Consider the following 20,233-nt stretch of genomic DNA (forward strand, 5'->3'; position numbering starts at 1 on the left):
GTCTGATAGCTGACATCGAGCGAGGGATATCCGAGCAGCTGGGACTGAATTATTTATTCTACTGCCCCCCTTCCCCTATTTTAATTTAGAGTCAGTTTTTAATACCTCTCTAAACACTAACAGAGTGGATTCTGCAACCTTTTTGCCACGTTAGACAAATTCCCGAGGGAATTGGATAGGCTTTAATGCCTGCAATCCGTCGAACGTATGAACGGCTAAGCATGGCGGCAGGTGGCACCGTGAGGAGAGGTGGAAAGAAAGGCTGATCATGACCCAAAGCACCGGGCCACCGGGTCCCGAGAGCCAGGATAGTCGGGAATTACCCAAGGAAAGGAGCTGAAATTAGAGTAGAACTTACTCCGTACTACTGGACTACTAGTAACGAAAGCAATGCGAGGTAAGTCCGAAAGTGAGGGAGTGAAGTTGGGGGTGGGCGAGTGGGCCGAGTCGATCAATCAACTCATCGGCAATAAACAATAGACCTCCTGGGCATAATCTATGTCGAGCATCCGAAGGATTAGTAGTAGGCCCGACGCCCCTGAGGAGCCGTTGAGAACGAAAGGGGAAAAAAAGCAGACACAACCCCCACATGGGGCAGAGAGAGGGGAAAGAGGTCAAATGAACCTGGGCGAATGGAATCCAACCAATGCTGAACATTGGAATCTCCAGAGAGAGAAAAAAATTGATCAGTCTGGTTGCCAATATGGCGGCGACAAGGAGAGTGGGCCAACTGCGGCAATAATGAATGGATCAAACAATAATTGGCATTGAGAGGAGAGAAGCGGTCAGGAGGCCGCATGGGAGGGTACATGCTGCAGGAGCATTTAGTTCTGGAAGATTCACTCGACTCAGGATGAGGTTTGTTGAGTTCCTTTCGTCCTCGAAGAAGGATTGTTCGATTCGTGTCTGCCTCGTGTCGGCGAGCTCGGGGACCAATCACTTCTAGGAAGGCGTTGTCTGAACCCCATTCCACCGTAGAATGAGGATTGGCATTGCTGAAGACAAGCGGGACGCCCGTGATCGCCACTCGGGTTCAGCTACGGGGCCCATGGCTTGTCGCAGGCAAATCTCCGCGATCTAGTAAGTCTCGCGAGGCCGAAAAGCATCGTGGGGAGTGGATACCCGCACTGTACCGCTAGTTTACGGCGTAGTAGTGCCCTGTCTCTTGTTCGGTGTCTCTCGCCCTTGTCATATGATATGGGGCACTGTTGGAGAACTATGTCGTCCTCGCTGAAGCTGTGACGATCCGTATCGGTGTTGGTCGGACCCATGGATCTCCGCGCGGGCAAGTCCGCCTTTTCCGCAATCTAATTTTTTTTAATACCCCATGCAGCGTACGCAGTAGATTGGTAAAAGGAGTGAACGGCCTCCACTCCTCCCAGCATGTCAGGCTTCGGCTGTTACATGGGGTGGGGTTATCAAGTCCAGCGATGTATAGAGTAGATGAACTCGTGGCGCGGCAGTCGCCGTCTGGAAAATAACGGTGACGCTTTGCTGAGATCGCCATGACACGCAGTAAACCGATCATTCGCTGTCGGAAGCCCGATCAGAAAATCGGCGAATGCAGATGCCATCGCCATTTGGGCGTGGCGCGAGACAAGTTGGAGTTTCTGCTGAAGGATGGGGGCACCCGAAGCGCTATTTTCACGAAGATGGACAAGTGAGGGGGAGAGGATCCCGCATCAGGGATGAAGCTTGCAGGATTGCACGAATTTGAAAATCTTTTCTCTGCGTGGTCATGCTTTACTACGCAGGTGGAAATTCGCCGGCTGGTCCACGACGCACAAATTCAACCTGGGTGTCGCCATGCAGGTGTTTGTATTCCAAATCTCTGTCAAGAACGCCCTTCCCGGTTCTTCTCCACTTCGACTGCAGCCTGAAGGATTGAGGTCAGCCGGAGAAGGATGACTCCAGACCAGACTGGGTCTGAAGCCGTGGGTGCGCACAGCGGCACCGGGAAGGACGAGGGAAGCATGCATCCTGCGCGGGCCAACGGTTGGGGTCGAGACGAGGAATGGCCTGCCATGGCTTGTGCTGTCAGTACATGCCGGATGCATGGTCAGGTTGGTGGTTCATACGAGATCCGCCAATACTTATCAATCAACTTGGTGGCTGTGGCAATTTCAGGTGTATATAAGATTTATGCAGACATACATATTTATATGTAGAAGTCCACCGTCTACTCGCTTAGACGCACTTCATTTTCCCTTCGATTTTCGTAATCAAATTAATGAATCTATTTGCCATGGCCAGTCTCAGGAGAACCCTTGCAACCTCCGGCTGTCCATATCCACTACCCCAGGTAGTGCTGGTGACATGGCCAAGTCATCCTAGCAGTGCATGACTTATCTATGGTCGTTATCAAGGCTCAGTTCTGTCAGCTGGGTAGGTATGAATCCGAGACATCATGGGTACGAGCGTGGACGACAGAAGGTTGACCGCTCATCAGCACGCAAGACCGCGCAAGAGAACTTAGTAGTGTCCAGGAACAGGAATAGTGGTACAGTATTATGCAAATTTCCCAAAGTTCACTACTACGCCGGGATCCTGCCTAACGGACGACGGCTCGAGCCGATAACCTAGAATAGACCCTTGTTTGGATCAAACGGGATGGTCGATACCCAGGATAGACTCTGCGAAGTTGAAAAGATAGCGAACGAGACACACGGACTCGCCTGACGCGCTTCAAGTTTGACTGAACTTCCACCGTCAATTCCAGCCACAGAGACAATGGCTTTGATATGGACGGGGATGGCGGAGCTGCAGATACCACGATCGCCCCGCGAGTGACTTGTCAGTCGGCCCAACATGCCCTAACCAACAACCAGGCCAGTCTAAACCTGCAGGATCAGCTGTCGCTGAGGTCAACGGATGGCAGGGATTGCGGGCAAATGGGTTGAGTACCAGACATGTCAAGGGATCAAGCAGTCTCCCAAGATCCAATTTATCATGCGGGCGTCGCTCGCCTTGCGTTGTCCTGCCCAGCCATGGGAGGGCCATATGAAATACGGCGCGCATAAATAGACGTGTTACACTGCCACTTGTAAGTTCCGTTGTGTATCGAGGGAGACTGACGGACAGACGAATCAATTTCATTATGGGCGATTGAATCCATGGTTCGTCTTATGCCAGCTCCTCACCACCAGCATACAACTTGCGTCCGAACCAGACTTGACGGTGGTTGTCGGCGATGTGAGAGGTAAGGCGGGTTGGACAGATACCAAGAATCTCACCTTTTCACATGAAGCTCGCGCCTACGTGGACGTTGCGTCTGGGCTGGATTCAAATATTGTGGGAAGGACAGATACGAAGGCTATATGCAAACGACCAATTGGAAGGACTGGGGGTTGGGCAAGGAGGGCTTTCTGAGGATGTATCGAATGCAGATTCAATAGCTTGGAGCAAAATTAAACATAGGTATCACATCAAGGCATGAATGAGACGGTGCGTCCCGGTTTTGCTTCCTATGGTTTGAGACTACGAAACAAAGCAGTCGAAACGATCACGCCCGATTATGCGTCCTATCGATGTTTCTTCTTTTTTTTCCTTTCCTAGTAACGCATAATGGTATCGTCATAACCGGTGTCATACAGGCCACAAAGCAAGGCAAGACGTCGTCTCAAGCGGATTTTTCAAAGCTTTTATATTCCCGGTACCAAAACACTTACCACATTTAGTTGGCAAGAGCCTGGGCACGGCGGCGGTCACGCTCCTCAGCAATGGAGAGCTACGAACGAGTTAGCTGGTTTCAATTTCCGGTAAGTGAAAATATGCAACATACCTTGACACCCTTGCCCTTGGGGAGGGAGATCCAGGGCTTGTCCTGGCCGATGACGAAGACGTTGGACTCACGGGTGGCGAAGGAGTTGTCAATAGCGTCCTTGATGTGGACGATGTTGAAACCTCCATCGTGGCGCTCACGGTGAGTGACAACACCAACACGACCCATGTTACGACCACCGGTGACCATGCAGACAACGCCAGTGTCGAAGCGGACGAAGTCAGTCATCTTGCCAGTGGCAAGGTCAACCTTGACGGTGTCGTTGACACGGACGGCGGGGTCGGGGTAGCGGATGCTGTAGATCATCATTAGCACAACCTGTTCCGTATGGATAGCTCCTTACTGAATTCCCAGCGAAGAGATTCGTTCGGAGGGGGGTTTTTTGCAAGTTCGCATGTCCTCCGCCGATCAACCAAAGCTTGGTCCAACGACTGAATGACGCGGAACTTGTGGAGAGCATGCACTCACGTTCTCGCATCGTGCGTAACCAAGAATGGGATCCCGCCCTTGCCGAGCTGCACACGCTTAACCTTGCACAGCTTGTACTCGGCCTCCTCAGCCTGGATACGGTGGACGGTGAAACGGCCCTTGGTGTCGTAGATGAGACGGAAGTTCTCGCCGGTCTTCTCGATACCGATGACGTCCATGAAACCGGCAGGGTAGGTGGGATCGGTGCGGACCTTGCCGTCGACCTTGATGAGGCGCTGCATCATGATGGCCTTGGTCTCGCGGCCGTTGAGAGCGTACTTCAGACTAAGCAGGCGGGATGTTAGCGGACTCGTTCGTCGTTCATCCTTCTTCGACACTGAAAATTTTCGTACCGGTTACGAATGAAGACGATCAGAGGCAGGCAGTCCCGGAGCTTGTGAGGACCGGGAGAGGCCTTGGGGGCATAGGTTCCGGACATCTTGTCCAGGAGCCAGTGCGAGGGCGCACTCAGGCGCTTCTGGTGCTTCTTACTGTAGACATCGCGGTTAGCCTCAATTTTTTTGCGGCGCGCAAGCTCAACGACATCGACTTCACGGTGGTGGAAATCGTGAAAGGAGGTCGCCGATAATCGTATACTGGGTTTCAATGGTGTGTACTCACGGTCCGCGAGGCATCTTGACTGCTTTGTCGACTTGAGCCCGGTAGGTTGTCGGAGTGTCGCGTAGGAGAGAACACAGTGAAGGCAGGGAGAGCCTCGACTGATATCCAATCCCGCCCGCGAAATTCGCTTAGTGGGTGGGCTCGGGCTTAGCCCTAGCGCTAGCCCAATCTAGAACCCACCTTATTCAGCAGGGTATAGACACCTGACATATGAGGCATAAATATCAACTCAACTCGGCTGAACAGAACGAGGCTTCTTTTAGCAATTGTATGTAGATTTGGATGCTCACTACTTACAATTCTGTTTAAATCATCTGCTCTGTATCTCAAAAAAAAATAATAGCCCAGGACACGCATATCCAATACTTCCTCAGCATTTTGTAGTACTATAAGTGGTATCATGTACAACTTATTCTGACATCTATTCACCGGAGAATGACATCGAGAAGGTATATTTGGAGTGGTATCTAACGCTTTTAACCGCTACATGTTCAAATCTATCTCTAGATATACCCCTTGATGACAGCAACCTCGGCATTGAGGATCGACGACCCAGCAGCGCCGATAACAGTGTTGTGAGAGAGGGCGGCAAATCTGAGATCAAAGAAACCGCCCTCTGCACCATTACGCACCCGTCCAACGCTGACGGTGTATCCGCCGGAGATATCTCTGTCGAGTCTGGGCTGGGGTCTATCGGCCTCGTCGAAGACACGGATGGCCTCACGGGGAGCAGAAGGCGCACCGAGCTTCTGGGCCTCAGACTGATATTCACGCATGGCCTGCACGACTTGCTCCGCGCTGGGACCAGGACGGTTCTTGAACCGCAGCGAAACGAACGCCATGTGGCCGTCCGTGACGCCGACACGGGTGCACGTCGCACCGATGCGAAGGCCAGCCTGCTCCTCGAAGGCAGTGGCGTCAGAGCTCAAGGCACCCAGAATCTTCTGGGCCTCGTTCTCAAGCTTGTCCTCTTCTCCACTGATGAAGGGAATCACGTTGTCCAGGATGTCCATGCTAGGAACGCCGGGATAACCAGCCCCCGACAGCGCCTGCTCGGTGAAGACTTCGACTTCCTCGACAGGACCGAACTTGGCCTGGAGTGCCGCAAAGGGGATCACAACACCGATAACGGCGCAGTTGGAGTTGCAGACGAGGAATCCCTTCTTCAAACCGAACTGCTTTCTCTGGTGGGGGATCAGGTCCAGATGGTGGGGGTTCACGGTGGGGACGACGAGGGGCACCAAAGGATGCTTGCGGTAGTTCTTTGCATTGGAGAAGACCGGGATCTCAGCCTTGATGAACTCCATTTCTATAATGAGGGATTGTGTCAGCTTTGGCTTGTCTATTCATAGCAGGTCAATTGACGTACCGACGTCACCAGCGATATCGCTGTTCAGACCGGAGAAAACAAGGTCGCAGTCAGCAAACTGCTCAGCCTTGCAATCGCGCAGAACGAGGTTGCTGAGCTTCTCGGACATGGCCGTGGTCTGCTTCCACTTCACAGCATCTTTGTATTGCTTGCCGGCAGAGCGCTCGGAAGCTCCGATAGCGTGTAGTTCGAAAAAGGGATGGTCTGCGAGTAGGAGAATAAATCTTTGACCGACGGAGCCCGTGGCGCCCAGGACACCTATTGTTGTCAGCTCTAGCCGTTGGTATGATGTGTATGGAAGTGTCAAGCGTACCGCACTTCTTCTTCGGGTAGGAAGTCATTCTGATCGGAACGAGATGGGTCGAGTGCGGTCCGAACGTGTCTGATCGAGCGTCAGTTGGCTTTTGTCTTGTGCTATTGACAATTGACAAGAAATATGGTGGAAAGTATAGCGAACAGATGCAAAGGTCAAGGGGAGTTATATGTATGGTGACTCATGCCCCGCATGCCGCGTTGAACGACTTGGTGGGCAGCCGTCATCAATTCTTGAGAAACTTCAAAGAAACAGAGTGCATATCGAACAGACAAAGGAGCTGAACATAAATCACCATACTCACCTCAATGCAAAGGGGTGAAGCGAGAAGTTGCTTGTGGCAATCCGAACAGGAACGGCGATATCGCTCCGAAGACATTCGCCCCGCGATGAGTCAGCGGGCCTTACTCGATCAAGTTAGTCGCATCCGGAGAAAGAGACAAGCTCCGATTGGATGGTCTATCTAATATCTATGAAGCAGATGTATGCCGGACGGCGTAGTTGTACCTATGCATGTCTATCCAAATGGCAGGGAATTCGGTATACGTCAAAGGCCACTTCAGTCATCTTTCTCGAAGTCGAAGATTTTACCAGGGTTCAACAGCCAGTTAGGGTCCAAGGCCGCCTTGATGCTCCGCATCACATCAATGGTACAGGGTCCGAGCTCCTTTTTGAGGGACGCTTTCTTCCCCAGACCTACGCCATGTTCACCCTACTTCGAGTCAGTCCAACTCCTTGTTATGTTAAGCTGATATCATACCGTGCAGGACCCTTCCATTTCAAGGGCTCGATCGACCATATCGTAGACGACCTTTTCAACCCGCGCGCGCTCCTCCGGATCATGGCGATTGTACATGATGCTGGAGTGGAAGTTTCCATCGCCAATATGTCCGAGGATACTGGCAAAAATGCCTAGTCCGTCAAGGTCCTTTTTAGAGCTCTCTGTGATGGCATTAGCGCGAGTCCAAGGATATGCTGGACAGGCCACTTACCGATGATATCAGGGAGCCGCGAAATCGGAACAGCGACATCCGTGGACCACACTTCAGAGCCCTCTTTGCGCAGCGCCATCATACTCCACAATGACTGTTTTCTCGCAGACCATAGGTCATGGGCCTCTCGCTCATCCTGGGCGAACTCGAACGATGCCGCGTGGTTGTTTTTCGCCAGATTGGTAGTCAGGTTAATGCTGTCCGCAACCCCGGCGGTAGTGCCGGAGAACTTGAAGAACAGTGTAGGCAGCTCAGCCCAAGTGCGCCCGGTACCTCCAGCACGGTTTATGACGTCCATCTGCACCTCGTCCAGAATTTCCATGCACTGGATGGGAATACCCTTTTTGATCAACTGCATGGCGGTGGACGCAGCATCGCGCATGGTCGGGAAAGCCACGACCCCAACTCGAGTCTGTTCTGGAATCGGGGCCAGCTTGAGCGTCGCTTCCGTGACGATTCCGAGGGTGCCCTCTGAGCCCACGAACATTCCCGTCAAGTTATACCCAGCTGATGTCTTCCGAGGGCGTCTGCGCGTCTTCATAACGCGTCCGTCCGCCAGCACCACGGTCAGATTGATAACCCAATCTTTCATCGTTCCATACCGCACTGCATTCGTTCCGCTACAGTTCGTGCCAATCATGCCGCCGATCATGGCGGACGGACCGGGATCGACGGGGAAGAAGAGACCGCTGTCTTTGATCTTCTCATTCAGATCCATCCACTGGATGGAGGGTTGAACGACAACATCCATGTCATCCTCGTGGAGCTCCAGGATGTTGTTCATCAGCGCGAAATCAATGGTCATGCCGCCGTAGGCGGCGGAGAAGTTCGCCTCGAGACTCGACCCTCCGGAGAAGGGCACCATTGGCATCTTATACTTGTTGCAAATCTTCGCTATCTCCACGACGTCCGCCGTGGTAGTCGGATAGGCAATCGCAACGGGCAACCGGTCTGCATTCAGACTAGACCATTCGGAAAAGCCGTGTCGCTGGAGCTCGTCCTCCTCGGTGGTAACCGCGTCATCGCCCAGCTTCGCCCGCACTTCGGCGATTGCCTGAGAAGCAGAAGTTTAGTAGTCTGCGATTGCTTGCAACCAAAGGGGGGTTTTCAATTTTTACCTTTTCAAAATCCTGCATCGTTCCGTACTGGGGTTTCTTGAGATCTTTTCCCTGTGGCTTTTGGGCTATGACGGCGCCCGCATAACCTGCGCCGGCGGCCAGGGCGGAAACCAGGAGAGTCCGTCCGGCGGACCAGGAATTGGACGAGCTAGACGATGATTTTGGGCCTCCCGAACCCGTCTGTTGACTGTTTCCATCGTTATTCGCGCTGGAACTGTTCAACCGGGCGATTCTCCACTGAGGTCGTGAGATCTGGGGCCGACAAAGGGGCGCGCGGGGCCGTGCGGGGAACCCCGTTCCCCGTGGGAGACGAGAAAGTGATCGCATGGCGATGACAATCGAGGAGAGAGTGGAATGTAAAAGAGAAAACACAATTCCAGAGGGAGTTGGGAGTTGGGAGGTTTTGATTTACGCCAGGTTGTTTGTCCTTGCATGCGATAAGAGACGGACTTGCAGTCGCGCCATGCGCTAGACAACACCATCACCACAGCAGATGAGCAACCGCTTAGCTGACATTCGGATTTCGGCCGAGTGGGAGAAATCCCCTCCGTGATAATAACACATCAACAGCTACAATACCGTCGCCGAGGTCATACAGGATCCCCCACGCCCTCCCCACGCCCCCAGACGATCGGGATAAATCCGACCCTCCGGAATTAGAGCCGTCTTGCCTCACTGACACAACTATGCTTATGTACTCCCCCTTCTAGTCGTGATAACCGGCACCATCATGCATATCGATCGCCCTGAACATTGCTGATTTCTGGTTCCTTCCCCGGCAGTTCAGCCATGGGCGTAGGTCGGACCGGGCCTACATACATCTCTTGGGCTGCTTCGGTAGACTGTAGCTCGGACGGAGGATCTTCGTCTCGCGGGACCGGCGCAAACGGCTCTCTTCTATCTGCCGTCGACGGAGCTCGTCGGCGCCTGATATAACGATATAGCACAATCGCGCCCGCAAGAAGAATGAGCACCCCGCAGGAAGCCCCAATTCCAATCCCGGCCAGTTCACCACTCGAAACGCGCGGGCTTTGGGTGTATATACCGTGCGGTCTGCTTGCAGGTTGCTCATCGGCGGACGCGGTCGGAGATGTATCTGCGGTGGGAGTCGATACGAAATCGGTGGACTGCCATCGAATCGCTATCCCGTATGCGTTGGCAGCTTTCTCGCTCATGGTTGTCCCCGTATACCACCTGTCGCGGGCGCTGGATGTATACGTCCACATCTCCGCGGTCGACGGCCCGTAGGTACATCCGTGGTCTGTGTACCAAGGCCAGGCTGCGGTCTCAGTCTGGCAGGTGTAGCCGCTGATTGTGCGGGATGAAGTCAGACCATGGGCGGAAGCCGGGTTTCATTATAGGACGCGCACCTCGGACAGCATGTTGCCCTTGTTTCGGTCAATGTGCCCACGCTGACTACCTCTGAACAGGCTGTATTGTAGCCGGAGGGACAGAGGCCAGGGGAAAAGTATGCGGTTGTGACGGGTTCGTAGCCAGGCGGCAGACAATCCGACGTGCTGGGCGGACCGAGACTGTTAAACTTGCAGGTTTGAGTCGATCCACCTACGATACAGGAACCACCCTCCGTGGCATTCCAGACATAATAATCACTCAGGCAGGACGGTGCCGGAGTGAAGGTGGTGGTCAGTGGGGGAATTGTTATGGACATTTTAGTTGAGGCTGCCCAAGACTCGGTATGTGATGCGCGATAACGACTCAATTTTTCCAGGGCTTCCGGGATCCTATAAGAGGGGCTGCGATATTGACTATTTTAGACACCTCTGCTAGAGAGATTAGCTCGTATATGCGAGCCAATAAAGCCGGACACACCTGCAGGACATACCTGCAGGAGAGATTGGCAGGACAAAGGACGATGATCCCTGGTTCGCTATCCTGCCTGCTATGCGGTCCGTAGAATAGCACACAGAATTTATAATTGAGAGCTTACATAGCCGTTACACGAGAAATTTCGATTATTTTGCATGGTTGAACGTGGTATGCTGTTCAACATAGAGAAGAGGAAAAGCGCTTTGGGGCCAAGAACCTTTATGCCTGTCTGGCGATAGTCGGCCTGCAGGATTCGCTTTACTATAATTTGAGCTTAGAACATCCGGAAGCCTGTGTACCCCTGTCACTTGGTAGTACATATCCCGTAGTTCCAGGTTTTCTTCAGAAGCCCCCTAATTGATCGTTCCGCTTCAAAGACCCATGAATATTTAGGGTATAGAAAGCTTACTGTTGCGTATCACTGTGAGAAATTGTAATGAAGCCTGAATGCTTCCTTCAGACAAGTAGACCATCCAATGGTCTTAGATGGGCTTACGCAGTACAGCTCCAGATCGGGATTTGCTGAGGTAGGACACCCGGATAACATCACCTATTCCAATGCATACAGAACATATCACTATATTTAACTTCCTATAGCCAAGCGGGCAAGGCAAAAATTGAGCATTGTCTCTCTTCCGTGGCGGAAGATGTCTCGGGGCGAAACCCTAGGTACCATCGTGTTGGCAGTTTGAGAGTCTTCTAGAAATGCGCAGTATATGTGGAGGTGGCTGACTACCGGCTAAGTACAGAGTATAGACCAGAGGAGTTGCTTGTCACTTAGTCTTGCTCAAAAGAGAAGAATCTCTTAGCAAGACCCAATTTTTTTTTTTATCCGATGAATACTGCGTATATCGGGAAGGCTCCTTGGGCATGTCGTACATGGTCATAGTTCGGGTCTCGCGGTTGACGGGGCAACGGGTCAGTCACAAACTTCAGGTTCTTCCCTCCTGTCAATGCTCCCACCCCATGCTTCTATTCGACCTATGACCTCATCAGAGGGCGCCCCAATTATCTTAGAATTATCGTAACGTCTAATGGTTTAGCGGGAACCATGCAGGATACTATCAATGCCCTAGGGCGCGAGGTGCAGCGCATTGTTACCGCTCCATATGCGCCCTCTCTCCAGGTAAAGCACCGATCCATAGTACTTAGTAGCGCAACTCTAATAGTGGTGCTGTCAGGATCTCTATGGGATAGCCAACCGCGCTTCCTCGACGCAGGTCAACTCGTGGGTATCCCACAAGCCCTGCCAAGTCGCTGCGTTGGTTGATGTGCTTGTCGACGGCTTATCCCGCTCCGGCTACGCGCTGAACTTGCTACAAGTCTTCAGTAAGCATAGTTCGCAATAATACAAGCCATCTCTCTAAGTAAATCAGCCCAGGCGTCAATTGCTCGTGATGCATTACTACATCGCCACCCGCATATTCTTGACCAGTTCTTGCAGAAAGCCATCGAAGATGGTCAAGCCGAGGTGCGTCGCTAGAATCTCTCCTAGCTATTGTTAATGTCTCTAGCTAACTGAAACAGTACATATCAGCATGCATCTCAATTCTTTCATCTCCCCTCCCACACAGTTACATAACCCCAGCTCGATTAGCACCGTTCTTCACCAGAATCATCTGCATAATGGGAAACAATCCCTGCCCGGAAACTATCCAGCCTCTGCACCAACTAATCAGCGGCCTGCAAACCTCATCAGGGATCTTATTCGAGATTCCTCATGAAACAATGTCCAGTCTCCAGTCAGAGCTCACCAAAACACTTCGCAACCTGGATGATCATATGGGAAACCTCCTCTGTCTTTCGACTTTCGCCCAAATATCAGCATCGTGGCGAAAACACAAAGATTATGACCACCAGGCACCACCCTGGTTACAGAGTATAAACCACTTCTTCGGCCCAAAACGCGGGTTGAAGACATTAGATCTCGTCGTTCTGCGTGTGATCCTTGCTTGCTCTGCAAACTGTAGCAGCCTCACCCCCGATAAAGCGGCTGATAGTATTCGTCTTGCTATTGGGATTTGCGAAACTGTGGAGCGATCGCAACGGGATTCGTGGGTGAAAGCGAACGCTCCCAAGATTGCTAAACTCTGCGAAAAAGTTACCCGAAGCGGGATTGATCCCGATGTACAGATGCTTGTATGTCATTTGAGGGTAACATGTGCAGTGTGATATTCTAACCTTTATAGGGCGTGTCCTTCTTGACGGCGCTGCTTCCACCTCCTGTGATGTCACCTGGAATATCGGGGACTGCATTACAGACGCTGATATCAAAGGACAGTAGGAGAGTGTTAGATACGCTCTCGCTGGACAGAATTTCCCGGGTTACTATTACAGTTGTTGTAAGGGAGCAGTATACGCCGTACAAATCGATGTTGAGAGAAATGCTAACAGCTCCCCAGGCGTGCTTAGGGCAGTCTGCCGTTTGCAGCCTTCTCAACTACGTGATCTCATCATTGAAGACAGCAAACACAGCAGGCCTTGCTTCAATCCAGCTGTCTCAAGCAATTATTTCCGGCCTGCAGAGCGTCGATGGAGATACCTTCCAAGCTGCCATCGCTGAGCAGGTGCACAAGCAATGGAGCGAGAGCATGCCCCAACTAATGGAGGTTTTCCCTCGAAAGGTGCCTCAGGCTCAGTGTGAAGCCTCTCATACCTGCTACGCTTCCTTCGCCAACACGGAAAACCAGCTGCTCTGTGATGTGTTTGCATTGTTTGTGCGCTCATCCTTCCTTCGGAGCAGTGGGCAAAGTGCATCCTCTGTAGAACTCAAATTATTCCAGGCACTCATGCAGAGCACTCGCGACTCTGTGTCAAACGCGACATGCTCCTTCTTTGATATCAACCCCATGACGCTCCGTCAGTCGGTACCGACTTTAAGAACACTGGAGAAGTCACCTAGCACGCGACAAAGCTGGCGAAGTGGACTAGCGGAAACGCTCGCGCTGAATGCGCAGAATTCAGAAGAGAAGGTCATATGGAAGGTCGAAGAAATCTGTCAAGATCTTGAGAAACGGTGCAATGATGCCGAAACTCCTCTGCGAGCGGTCGAAGAAGAGCGAAACAAAGTCGCCCAAGAGGCGAATGAAATGCGAGGTCTCAATCACGAGCTAAAGCTACGACTCCAGCAAGCAGATACTACAATCTCTACTCTTCAACAAGAGATTGTAAACCTTGAAAGCCACTCGGAAAGTACTACGAGTCGAGCAGAAGAGCTATCGCGACGTCTTGATGCGGCTCAAAAGGACCTGCAAGAGCAGCGGCGGGACTCGCAGGAATCTGCTAATAGCGAGCGGGAGAGGGCTCGGACGAGGGAGCTTGATCTGATTGCCGTCATGACAGAGAAGGATGATCGGCTAGAGGGACTTCAGGAAGAGGTCCGGGAGAAGGAGCACATGAATATGGAGCTACGTCGGGCTTTGGATGTCGCAATGGAAGAGAAGACTTCTCTTCTTGATAGTAATAGCGCTTTGGTGCAGGAAGTGTCCCGCATCAAGCAGCACGCATCTGATTTGCAGACAGCTTTGAGGCAGCACGATGAGGAAATCCAGCGGCTGCTAGCGGTGAAGGATGATATGGAAGCTGGGGCGGAAAGCCTCCAAAATAAGGTGAGTCATATTGTTATCTTTTATACAACCAGGGCTAACTGTTGTCACAGCTAAATGAAGAGATCAAGATATCTGAAAGCCTTAAATCTGAGCTCCACAAGGCCGAAGCAGGCTTCAATATGGAACTGGAAACAGCCAGGAAGCAGTTCGAGCTGCGACTCCATGAAAGCAAAGCAGAGGTATGTATCTGGCTCTCTCAAGGCACCGTATTCTAATTTGAGGGCAGTGTCTGCAGCGAGACGATGAAATTTCTTCCCTACGGAGCTCCATGCAGGCAGCCGCATCCAACGCCACCAAAGAGGTACAAACAAAAGATAAGAAGATTCGGTACTTGGAAAAGAAGGTGAGGAAAAATTCAGGGCAGAGGAGATGGCCAGAACTAATCCTTTCCAGGTACAATATCTACGAGACGAACAGGCATCCAAAGCCCGAGAGTTCTCCGAGGCCCAGCAGCATATCGGGCGCCTCATGGACGTGATGGGATTCCAAACCGGGCCTAATCTGTCCCACAAACCATCGCGAACCAGGTCAACTACAGGACAGCCGCAGCCCACACCACAGAAGCAAATGCGGTCAGGGGAATGTATGCAAACCCAGGGCGATGACTTGGTGGATACGTCCTTTGAATCAGATGGTTCTCTCACCGGCAGACGCAGCCCAAAGAGACCCAGAGACAATGCGTTCCCCTTGGCGAAGACACCGCAAGTACCTCAATTGTCTGAACAAAAACGAGAGTCTGTTAAAGGGGGTGGGGGTAATCGGAGAGAGCGCAGAATCCTCGGGGATGTTGACCAGAAGAGCCAAAACAGTCAACCCAGCAGTCAAGGAAGCAGAAAATCGCATCGTAGTCAGCGCGAAAGCTTCCCGGCAGCTCAACTGCATGGCAATGGCGACGAGAATCATCTGCAGGATATCGATTTGGACATGGATTTGGAGCTCTCGAGGGATTTCATTTTCACCAGCACACCTACTGCATAAGCAAACCGTTTTACATCTTTCAGATGTTCACCGGTTATAGCCTGTCTGCCTTGCATGAGATATGACCCAATTTATTCCTTAGCGCCTGTTATATGGATAATTCCATAGCATAAACATCCTGTTTTACTTGCCAATTTTGCTTTTGTCGCTTTGTCTCCATGATGGATACCGGCAGCATCGCCAACATGTCTGATGAAGTTATTTCCCATTACATAAACATCATTGCTCTAGCGTCATGGGCGTTCTTTTCTTTGTTGTGTGGTGATGCCTTCTCCGCGTTTGCTGTACATCCTGCCTCTCTTCCCGTCTTCGGTGCCTAATAACCGCATAGCTGGCTGCTAAGGCTCATTGAAAGTAGAATATATGACATACACTGGAGAAGAGATAGTCAGAATGGAGGAAGAAACAATTGACCCTCGTCTACGGGGTTATGGTGGAAGAAGGGCGCATGGACGGGGAACACACCGAGGCAGATACTATATTCACTCTCACGGCAGCCATATTCATCGCCGCGGTCATACGAGAGCCACACCATCTCCAACATCGCTCACTTCTTCCTCACTCTCACCTTGTGATCAAGGAGGACACACCAGCTCATCTTCTCCTTCCCCTCGACCATCGCCCGCCTGTTCCTCTTTCTCTTACACCTCGTCGTCGTCCCCCTCCTTCTCCCCATCATCTTCCTCCCCAATCTCTCACTATCAATCATCCAGGTCCCGCAGTCCCAAGATGGCGAGAAATCGTGGAAACTTCCACGCTCCTCCCTCCGCTAGACCACCTCGACCGGTTGTAAAGCCCGATCCCTTGTCCCAGGTGATACCCCCGTGGAAGCGGTGGGACTCCCTGGCGATCAATCTCAACGACCTCCCGAAGGAAATCAATGCACACATTCTCTTTCATGCGTTTAAAGAGCATGGAAGCATTCACTCCATTGATATCTTTGAGGAGGCGCACGGAAACAGAGAGTCGAAGGGGAGAATACGCTTCAAGTAAGTCTTGCCCGGGGCTTATTACAATGATTCTGACTCCAAGTAGACCACCCCCGAAAAATGACTTCTGGAAAAACAGAAAGTATAAGATTAGTCTACAAGATGACCACACATGGACCATCACGGTGACCCTCGACTCTCGCTCTGATTCACAGGTCCCCAGTCCAACTCGGCGGAATGTGAATTATCCTATCGAACTGGTAAATCCCGCACGCAACTCATACGTGATCTGTTCAGATACTGATATTTACGTGACAGAAAATGCCAATCTCTGGTACCGACATCGGGGTCCTGTATGACGAGACGACAATGCTGCATATGCGTACAGTTAATCTCAGCACTCAGACCCCATTAGTCCTTGATTTGAAGGCCAGAGCCTTGTGGATCTATTTTGACCTTCAATTATACTATCCTGTAAATCCTCGGAACAAAGAACAGTCGGTGTTAGACACTCAGCATTATCGGCTCAAAATTCCCTTGGTCCAACTCACCCGCATCTTCCAGACAGAAGATTCAGAGTCCGGAGAAACTGCCCATTTCATTTTCTTGGATTCTCCACCAATCTATCATCGTCGTCTAAAGAACGTGAATTCAACCTTCATGGAAGACACCAACTGGAGAGAGTCTGATACCTGGTTTCGACAGACGCACATCATTCACAACCCACACAAGGCCACCTCGCTTCCAGTAGGTTTGAAAAAGACAAAGCCAGTAGTTGATATCGGTACGTTATAACAGATTTTGCCCGTCGGTTCACACATTTTCTAATGTTGCCTTCACTCGGAACAGGCCGTTGGAACGCTCTCAGGATAACGTACTCAAAGGAAGTCTCTAATTCAAACACTTTCACCTCGCTCTGCAACATTCTGACAGATTACAATATCAAGATTGAAATCACTGACCGCTTCACCCTCTGGGATAAGGATGAGCCGATACCATCTGCGATCTGGAAGTGGATTGATATAACAGATGCTCGTCCAACTTGGGAGTCGTCCAGAACGCTGGTGGACCTTATCGATCAGAACTACATACATCTTCCATTCTCAGCTCGCTACCAGCTCGAAGTCTGTCTCTCTAATGGATACCTTTCTGAATTCTCCATGGGTCGTGAATTTGCAGTGAAGCTGTCTGAACTCGGCGAGTCCCAAGCCAAAAAGCTCTTGGAACATGTGGCGACCCAAAAACGAGTCTATTATGATCCCATGAAGATATTTGACCTGAAGTTCGTCAGAGGAGTCACAAATTCAAAGATCCCTCCTTACTGTTGTTACATCCGTTCTGCTCGAATTACACCCAGCACTATTTACTACGAAACGCCATCGATGGATATGTCCAATCGCATCATCAGGCAGTACATCCAGTACGCGGATCGGTTCCTCCGAGTTCGCTTTACAGATGAGAAGCTCCTCGGACGTATCTACTCGACCACGGACAACACAATGGATGAAGTGTTCACCCGTGTCAAGCGAGCGTTGGCCAACGGTATCGTCATCGGTGATCGACATTATCAATTTCTGGCATTTGGTAACTCCCAATTCCGCGAACACGGCGCTTATTTCTTCGCCCCACTGCCAAATATCACCGCTGCCAATATCCGTGCTTGGATGGGTCGTTTTGATGACATTCGTAATGTTGCAAAGCACGCTGCAAGACTGGGCCAGTGCTTCTCTACCACACGTGCGATTTCCGGCTGCCCCGTGGATGTACGGAGCATTGACGACATTGTTCGTAACGGCTACACTTTCTCAGATGGCGTGGGGAGGATCTCAAAGTTTCTGGCGCAGATGGTCATGTCTGAACTTAAGATCAAAACGCCTAGCGGTGGTCCTCCCTCAGTCTTCCAGTTCCGACTTGGGGGATGCAAGGGAATCCTTACAGTTTCGCCAGAAGCACAGCGTCGAGAAGTCCATATCAGAAAGAGCCAAGCCAAGTTTACCGCGAATCACAATGGACTGGAGATCATCCGCTGGTCTCAGTTCACCTCCGCAAGCTTGAACAGGCAGCTCATAATCGTGTTGTCGACGCTTGGCATACGGGATAGGATATTCCACGAGAAGCTCAGGGTCGTACTACGGGGTCTTAACGACGCCTTAAAGAATGATGTAAAGGCGATACACTTGCTCAGGAAATATGTCGATCCCAACCAGATGACCCTCACCATTAGCCAAATGATTATCGACGGGTTCAGAAGAGTCGAGGAGCCTTTCATGACATCTGTCCTGACACTGTGGAGATCCTGGCATCTCAAATATCTCAAGGACAAGGCCAAGATCACGATCGACAAAGGAGCATGTCTGTTCGGTTGCATGGACGAGACCGGCATACTCAAAGGTTACTTCCATGACAAGATACCAAACAAGGACGCCCCGTTCGAACAAAAGTTCTCTGCTCTGCCGGAGATTTTCCTGCAGATACCCAACCAGGAGAAAGGCGGCAAGTACGAAGTTGTCCTAGGTATATGCATCCTTGGGCGCAACCCGTCCCTCCACTCAGGCGACATCCGTGTTGTCAAGGCAGTCGACGTTCCTGCACTACACCACCTACAGGATGTGGTGGTGTTACCCCAAACCGGAGACCGCGACATTGCAAGCATGTGCTCTGGTGGAGACCTTGATGGTGATGACTATGTTGTCATCTGGGATCAGGACCTCATACCTAAAAACTGGTTCCGTGAGCCGATGAACTACAAGAGCAACAAAGCGCGTGACCTAGACCATGACGTGACGGTAGACGAAATCACTTCGTTCTTTGTTACATACATGAAGAACGACTGCCTTCCAACCATTGCGCATGCGCACCTCGCCTGGGCGGACCGCCTCGAAAATGGGGTAGATGAAGAAAAGTGCATCCATCTGGCGCAGCTTCACTCCGATGCAGTGGATTACAACAAAAATGGCACCCCGGCTGTCATGGCGCGCAGCCTGAAGCCTCGCTCCTGGCCGCATTTTATGGAGAAGAAGTCGGAAAATGTCTACACTTCCGGGAAGATTCTGGGCCAGCTGTACGACGCCGTGGAGCGGGTTGACTTCGTTCCCAGCCTCGAGAAGCCCTTCGACAAGCGTATCCTGCAAAGCCGAATCCCCGTCACGGAAGACCTATACCAGTTTGCGAGGAACATGAAGGAGGAATACGACACCGCGCTACGCCGAATAATGGCCCAACACGAAATCAAGACCGAATTCGAGGTCTGGTCAACGTTCGTGCTCTCCCACGCCAACATGAGCAAGGACTACAAATTCCACGAGGACATCGGTATGCTGTCCTCTTCCCTCCGCGAGGGCTTCAAGAAAGAATGCTACGCCAAAGTCGGAGGCCGCGATTTTGATCGTCTGGCCCCCCTCGTTCTAGCAATGTACCGCATCACGTATGGGGAAATGAAAACTGCGCTAGAAGAGCGCCGAGCTGGTTTCGCCGAAGATGTGAAGAGCTACAATAGTACAGGTCCCAGAGTAGACCAGTTACCGCTCATCAGCTTCCCGTGGATCTTCCCACATGTCCTGGGGAAAATTACTATTGGATACAGCGATTATGAGGAGCCAGAGCCTGTAACCGTTGGCGAGGCGACTGAGGACGCTATTCCCGAATCTAGCAAGAATGGACACGATACTGTGAAGCCAAATGGACATACATCTCCTGTCGAATCTGCAGGTATAGATCCATTTGGGTTATTCGAGGGCGAGGAGCAGGTGCTGCAGACGCCAACGGTGCTGAAAGGACTCATAAGCAAGGAGAACGAATCTATGGAGTCTTTCAATCAACTCCTTGATGACTTTGGTCTTTCTGAATCGTCTATCTCTGCGATGACCTGCGAGAAATCTCCCGCTGTCTCCGGTGACAGGGGTATGGATTTACTAGACTTTGATGAACCGTTGCAGCAGGAGCAAGTTCGACCCAAGCAAACCCTCAACGAAATAGCCAATGAACGAAAGGAGTGTAAGGTTGAGTTTGAGCAGAATGACGTTGAGCCAAACGCTCTCGACAGACTCTACGATCTACTCGGTATGGAATGAAACGTGGGGGATTCTACTAGTCGTTGCATCACCTTTCGCGCGCGATGTATCTATTCTTCGGATATTAACTCCATATGAGCTCATTTCATGCATTATGCAGACGTCGATTCCATATCATACAGTGGTATCTCATGTTCAACCAACCCACAACCTTAACCA

The 20,233-nt window shown here is 51.4% G+C and overlaps 6 protein-coding genes across 6 annotated transcripts; 2 read left to right on the top strand and 4 right to left on the bottom strand.

Moving 5' to 3' along the window:
* Positions 1-3,346: 3,346 nt before the first annotated feature.
* On the bottom strand, positions 3,347-4,957 carry BDV59DRAFT_178958 (40S ribosomal protein eS4). The gene is made up of 5 exons (XM_073689849.1): positions 4,871-4,957; positions 4,603-4,740; positions 4,250-4,534; positions 3,782-4,076; positions 3,347-3,727 (listed from the first exon to the last, which is right to left on the bottom strand). The coding sequence occupies exons 1-5, from the start codon at positions 4,882-4,884 to the stop codon at positions 3,674-3,676; spliced, it is 786 nt and encodes a 261-aa protein (XP_073547678.1). The 5' UTR covers positions 4,885-4,957; the 3' UTR covers positions 3,347-3,673.
* Positions 4,958-5,155: 198 nt separating this feature from the next.
* BDV59DRAFT_178961 (aspartate-semialdehyde dehydrogenase family protein) lies at positions 5,156-6,857 on the bottom strand. Its single transcript, XM_073689850.1, has 3 exons — positions 6,553-6,857; positions 6,240-6,497; positions 5,156-6,179 (listed from the first exon to the last, which is right to left on the bottom strand). The coding sequence occupies exons 1-3, from the start codon at positions 6,578-6,580 to the stop codon at positions 5,374-5,376; spliced, it is 1,092 nt and encodes a 363-aa protein (XP_073547679.1). The 5' UTR covers positions 6,581-6,857; the 3' UTR covers positions 5,156-5,373.
* A 254-nt stretch (positions 6,858-7,111) lies between these two features.
* Positions 7,112-8,989, bottom strand: BDV59DRAFT_193444 (FAD-binding oxidoreductase; the record flags this gene model as incomplete). Its single annotated transcript, XM_073692231.1, has 4 exons — positions 7,112-7,264; positions 7,313-7,494; positions 7,545-8,598; positions 8,663-8,989. 4 exons carry the CDS (start codon positions 8,987-8,989, stop codon positions 7,112-7,114), a joined length of 1,716 nt encoding a protein of 571 aa, XP_073547680.1.
* Positions 8,990-9,257: 268 nt separating this feature from the next.
* On the bottom strand, positions 9,258-10,647 carry BDV59DRAFT_178965 (uncharacterized protein). The gene is made up of 3 exons (XM_073689851.1): positions 10,438-10,647; positions 9,445-10,356; positions 9,258-9,356 (listed from the first exon to the last, which is right to left on the bottom strand). Exon 2 carries the CDS (start codon positions 10,329-10,331, stop codon positions 9,990-9,992), a length of 342 nt encoding a protein of 113 aa, XP_073547681.1. The 5' UTR covers positions 10,332-10,356; positions 10,438-10,647; the 3' UTR covers positions 9,258-9,356; positions 9,445-9,989.
* An 818-nt stretch (positions 10,648-11,465) lies between these two features.
* BDV59DRAFT_178968 (uncharacterized protein) lies at positions 11,466-15,316 on the top strand. The gene is made up of 9 exons (XM_073689852.1): positions 11,466-11,615; positions 11,671-11,818; positions 11,866-11,960; positions 12,017-12,628; positions 12,679-12,831; positions 12,892-14,097; positions 14,148-14,276; positions 14,324-14,440; positions 14,491-15,316. The coding sequence occupies exons 1-9, from the start codon at positions 11,541-11,543 to the stop codon at positions 15,073-15,075; spliced, it is 3,120 nt and encodes a 1,039-aa protein (XP_073547682.1). The 5' UTR covers positions 11,466-11,540; the 3' UTR covers positions 15,076-15,316.
* Positions 15,317-15,804: 488 nt separating this feature from the next.
* On the top strand, positions 15,805-20,230 carry BDV59DRAFT_202281 (RNA dependent RNA polymerase; the record flags this gene model as incomplete). Its single annotated transcript, XM_073694002.1, has 5 exons — positions 15,805-16,064; positions 16,111-16,264; positions 16,323-16,788; positions 16,854-20,063; positions 20,175-20,230. The coding sequence occupies 5 exons, from the start codon at positions 15,805-15,807 to the stop codon at positions 20,228-20,230; spliced, it is 4,146 nt and encodes a 1,381-aa protein (XP_073547683.1).
* Between the last annotated feature and the right edge of the window lie 3 nt (positions 20,231-20,233).

This window comes from Aspergillus ambiguus, assembly GCF_047715705.1.
Source record: "Aspergillus ambiguus strain CBS 117.58 unplaced genomic scaffold BDV59scaffold_17, whole genome shotgun sequence".
Taxonomy (NCBI): Eukaryota; Fungi; Ascomycota; class Eurotiomycetes; order Eurotiales; family Aspergillaceae; genus Aspergillus; species Aspergillus ambiguus.

What these genes read in the sequence shown, in the direction of transcription:
- BDV59DRAFT_178965 (XM_073689851.1), bottom strand. Translation starts at nt 10,331, where the DNA reads ATGTCCATAACAATTCCCCCACTGACCACCACCTTCACTCCGGCACCG.
- BDV59DRAFT_178958 (XM_073689849.1), bottom strand. An exon ending in ATCGTCTTCATTCGTAACCG is followed by an intron (nt 4,535 to 4,602) that starts GTACGAAAATTT and finishes CCGCCTGCTTAG; the next exon opens with TCTGAAGTACGCTCTCAACG. An exon ending in GTTACGCACGATGCGAGAAC is followed by an intron (nt 4,077 to 4,249) that starts GTGAGTGCATGC and finishes GATGATCTACAG; the next exon opens with CATCCGCTACCCCGACCCCG.
- BDV59DRAFT_178968 (XM_073689852.1), top strand. Translation starts at nt 11,541, where the DNA reads ATGCAGGATACTATCAATGCCCTAGGGCGCGAGGTGCAGCGCATTGTT. An exon ending in ATCCCGATGTACAGATGCTT is followed by an intron (nt 12,629 to 12,678) that starts GTATGTCATTTG and finishes TAACCTTTATAG; the next exon opens with GGCGTGTCCTTCTTGACGGC. An exon ending in TTCGGTACTTGGAAAAGAAG is followed by an intron (nt 14,441 to 14,490) that starts GTGAGGAAAAAT and finishes AATCCTTTCCAG; the next exon opens with GTACAATATCTACGAGACGA.
- BDV59DRAFT_178961 (XM_073689850.1), bottom strand. Translation starts at nt 6,580, where the DNA reads ATGACTTCCTACCCGAAGAAGAAGTGCG. An exon ending in CTACCCGAAGAAGAAGTGCG is followed by an intron (nt 6,498 to 6,552) that starts GTACGCTTGACA and finishes TGACAACAATAG; the next exon opens with GTGTCCTGGGCGCCACGGGC. An exon ending in CGATATCGCTGGTGACGTCG is followed by an intron (nt 6,180 to 6,239) that starts GTACGTCAATTG and finishes CCCTCATTATAG; the next exon opens with AAATGGAGTTCATCAAGGCT.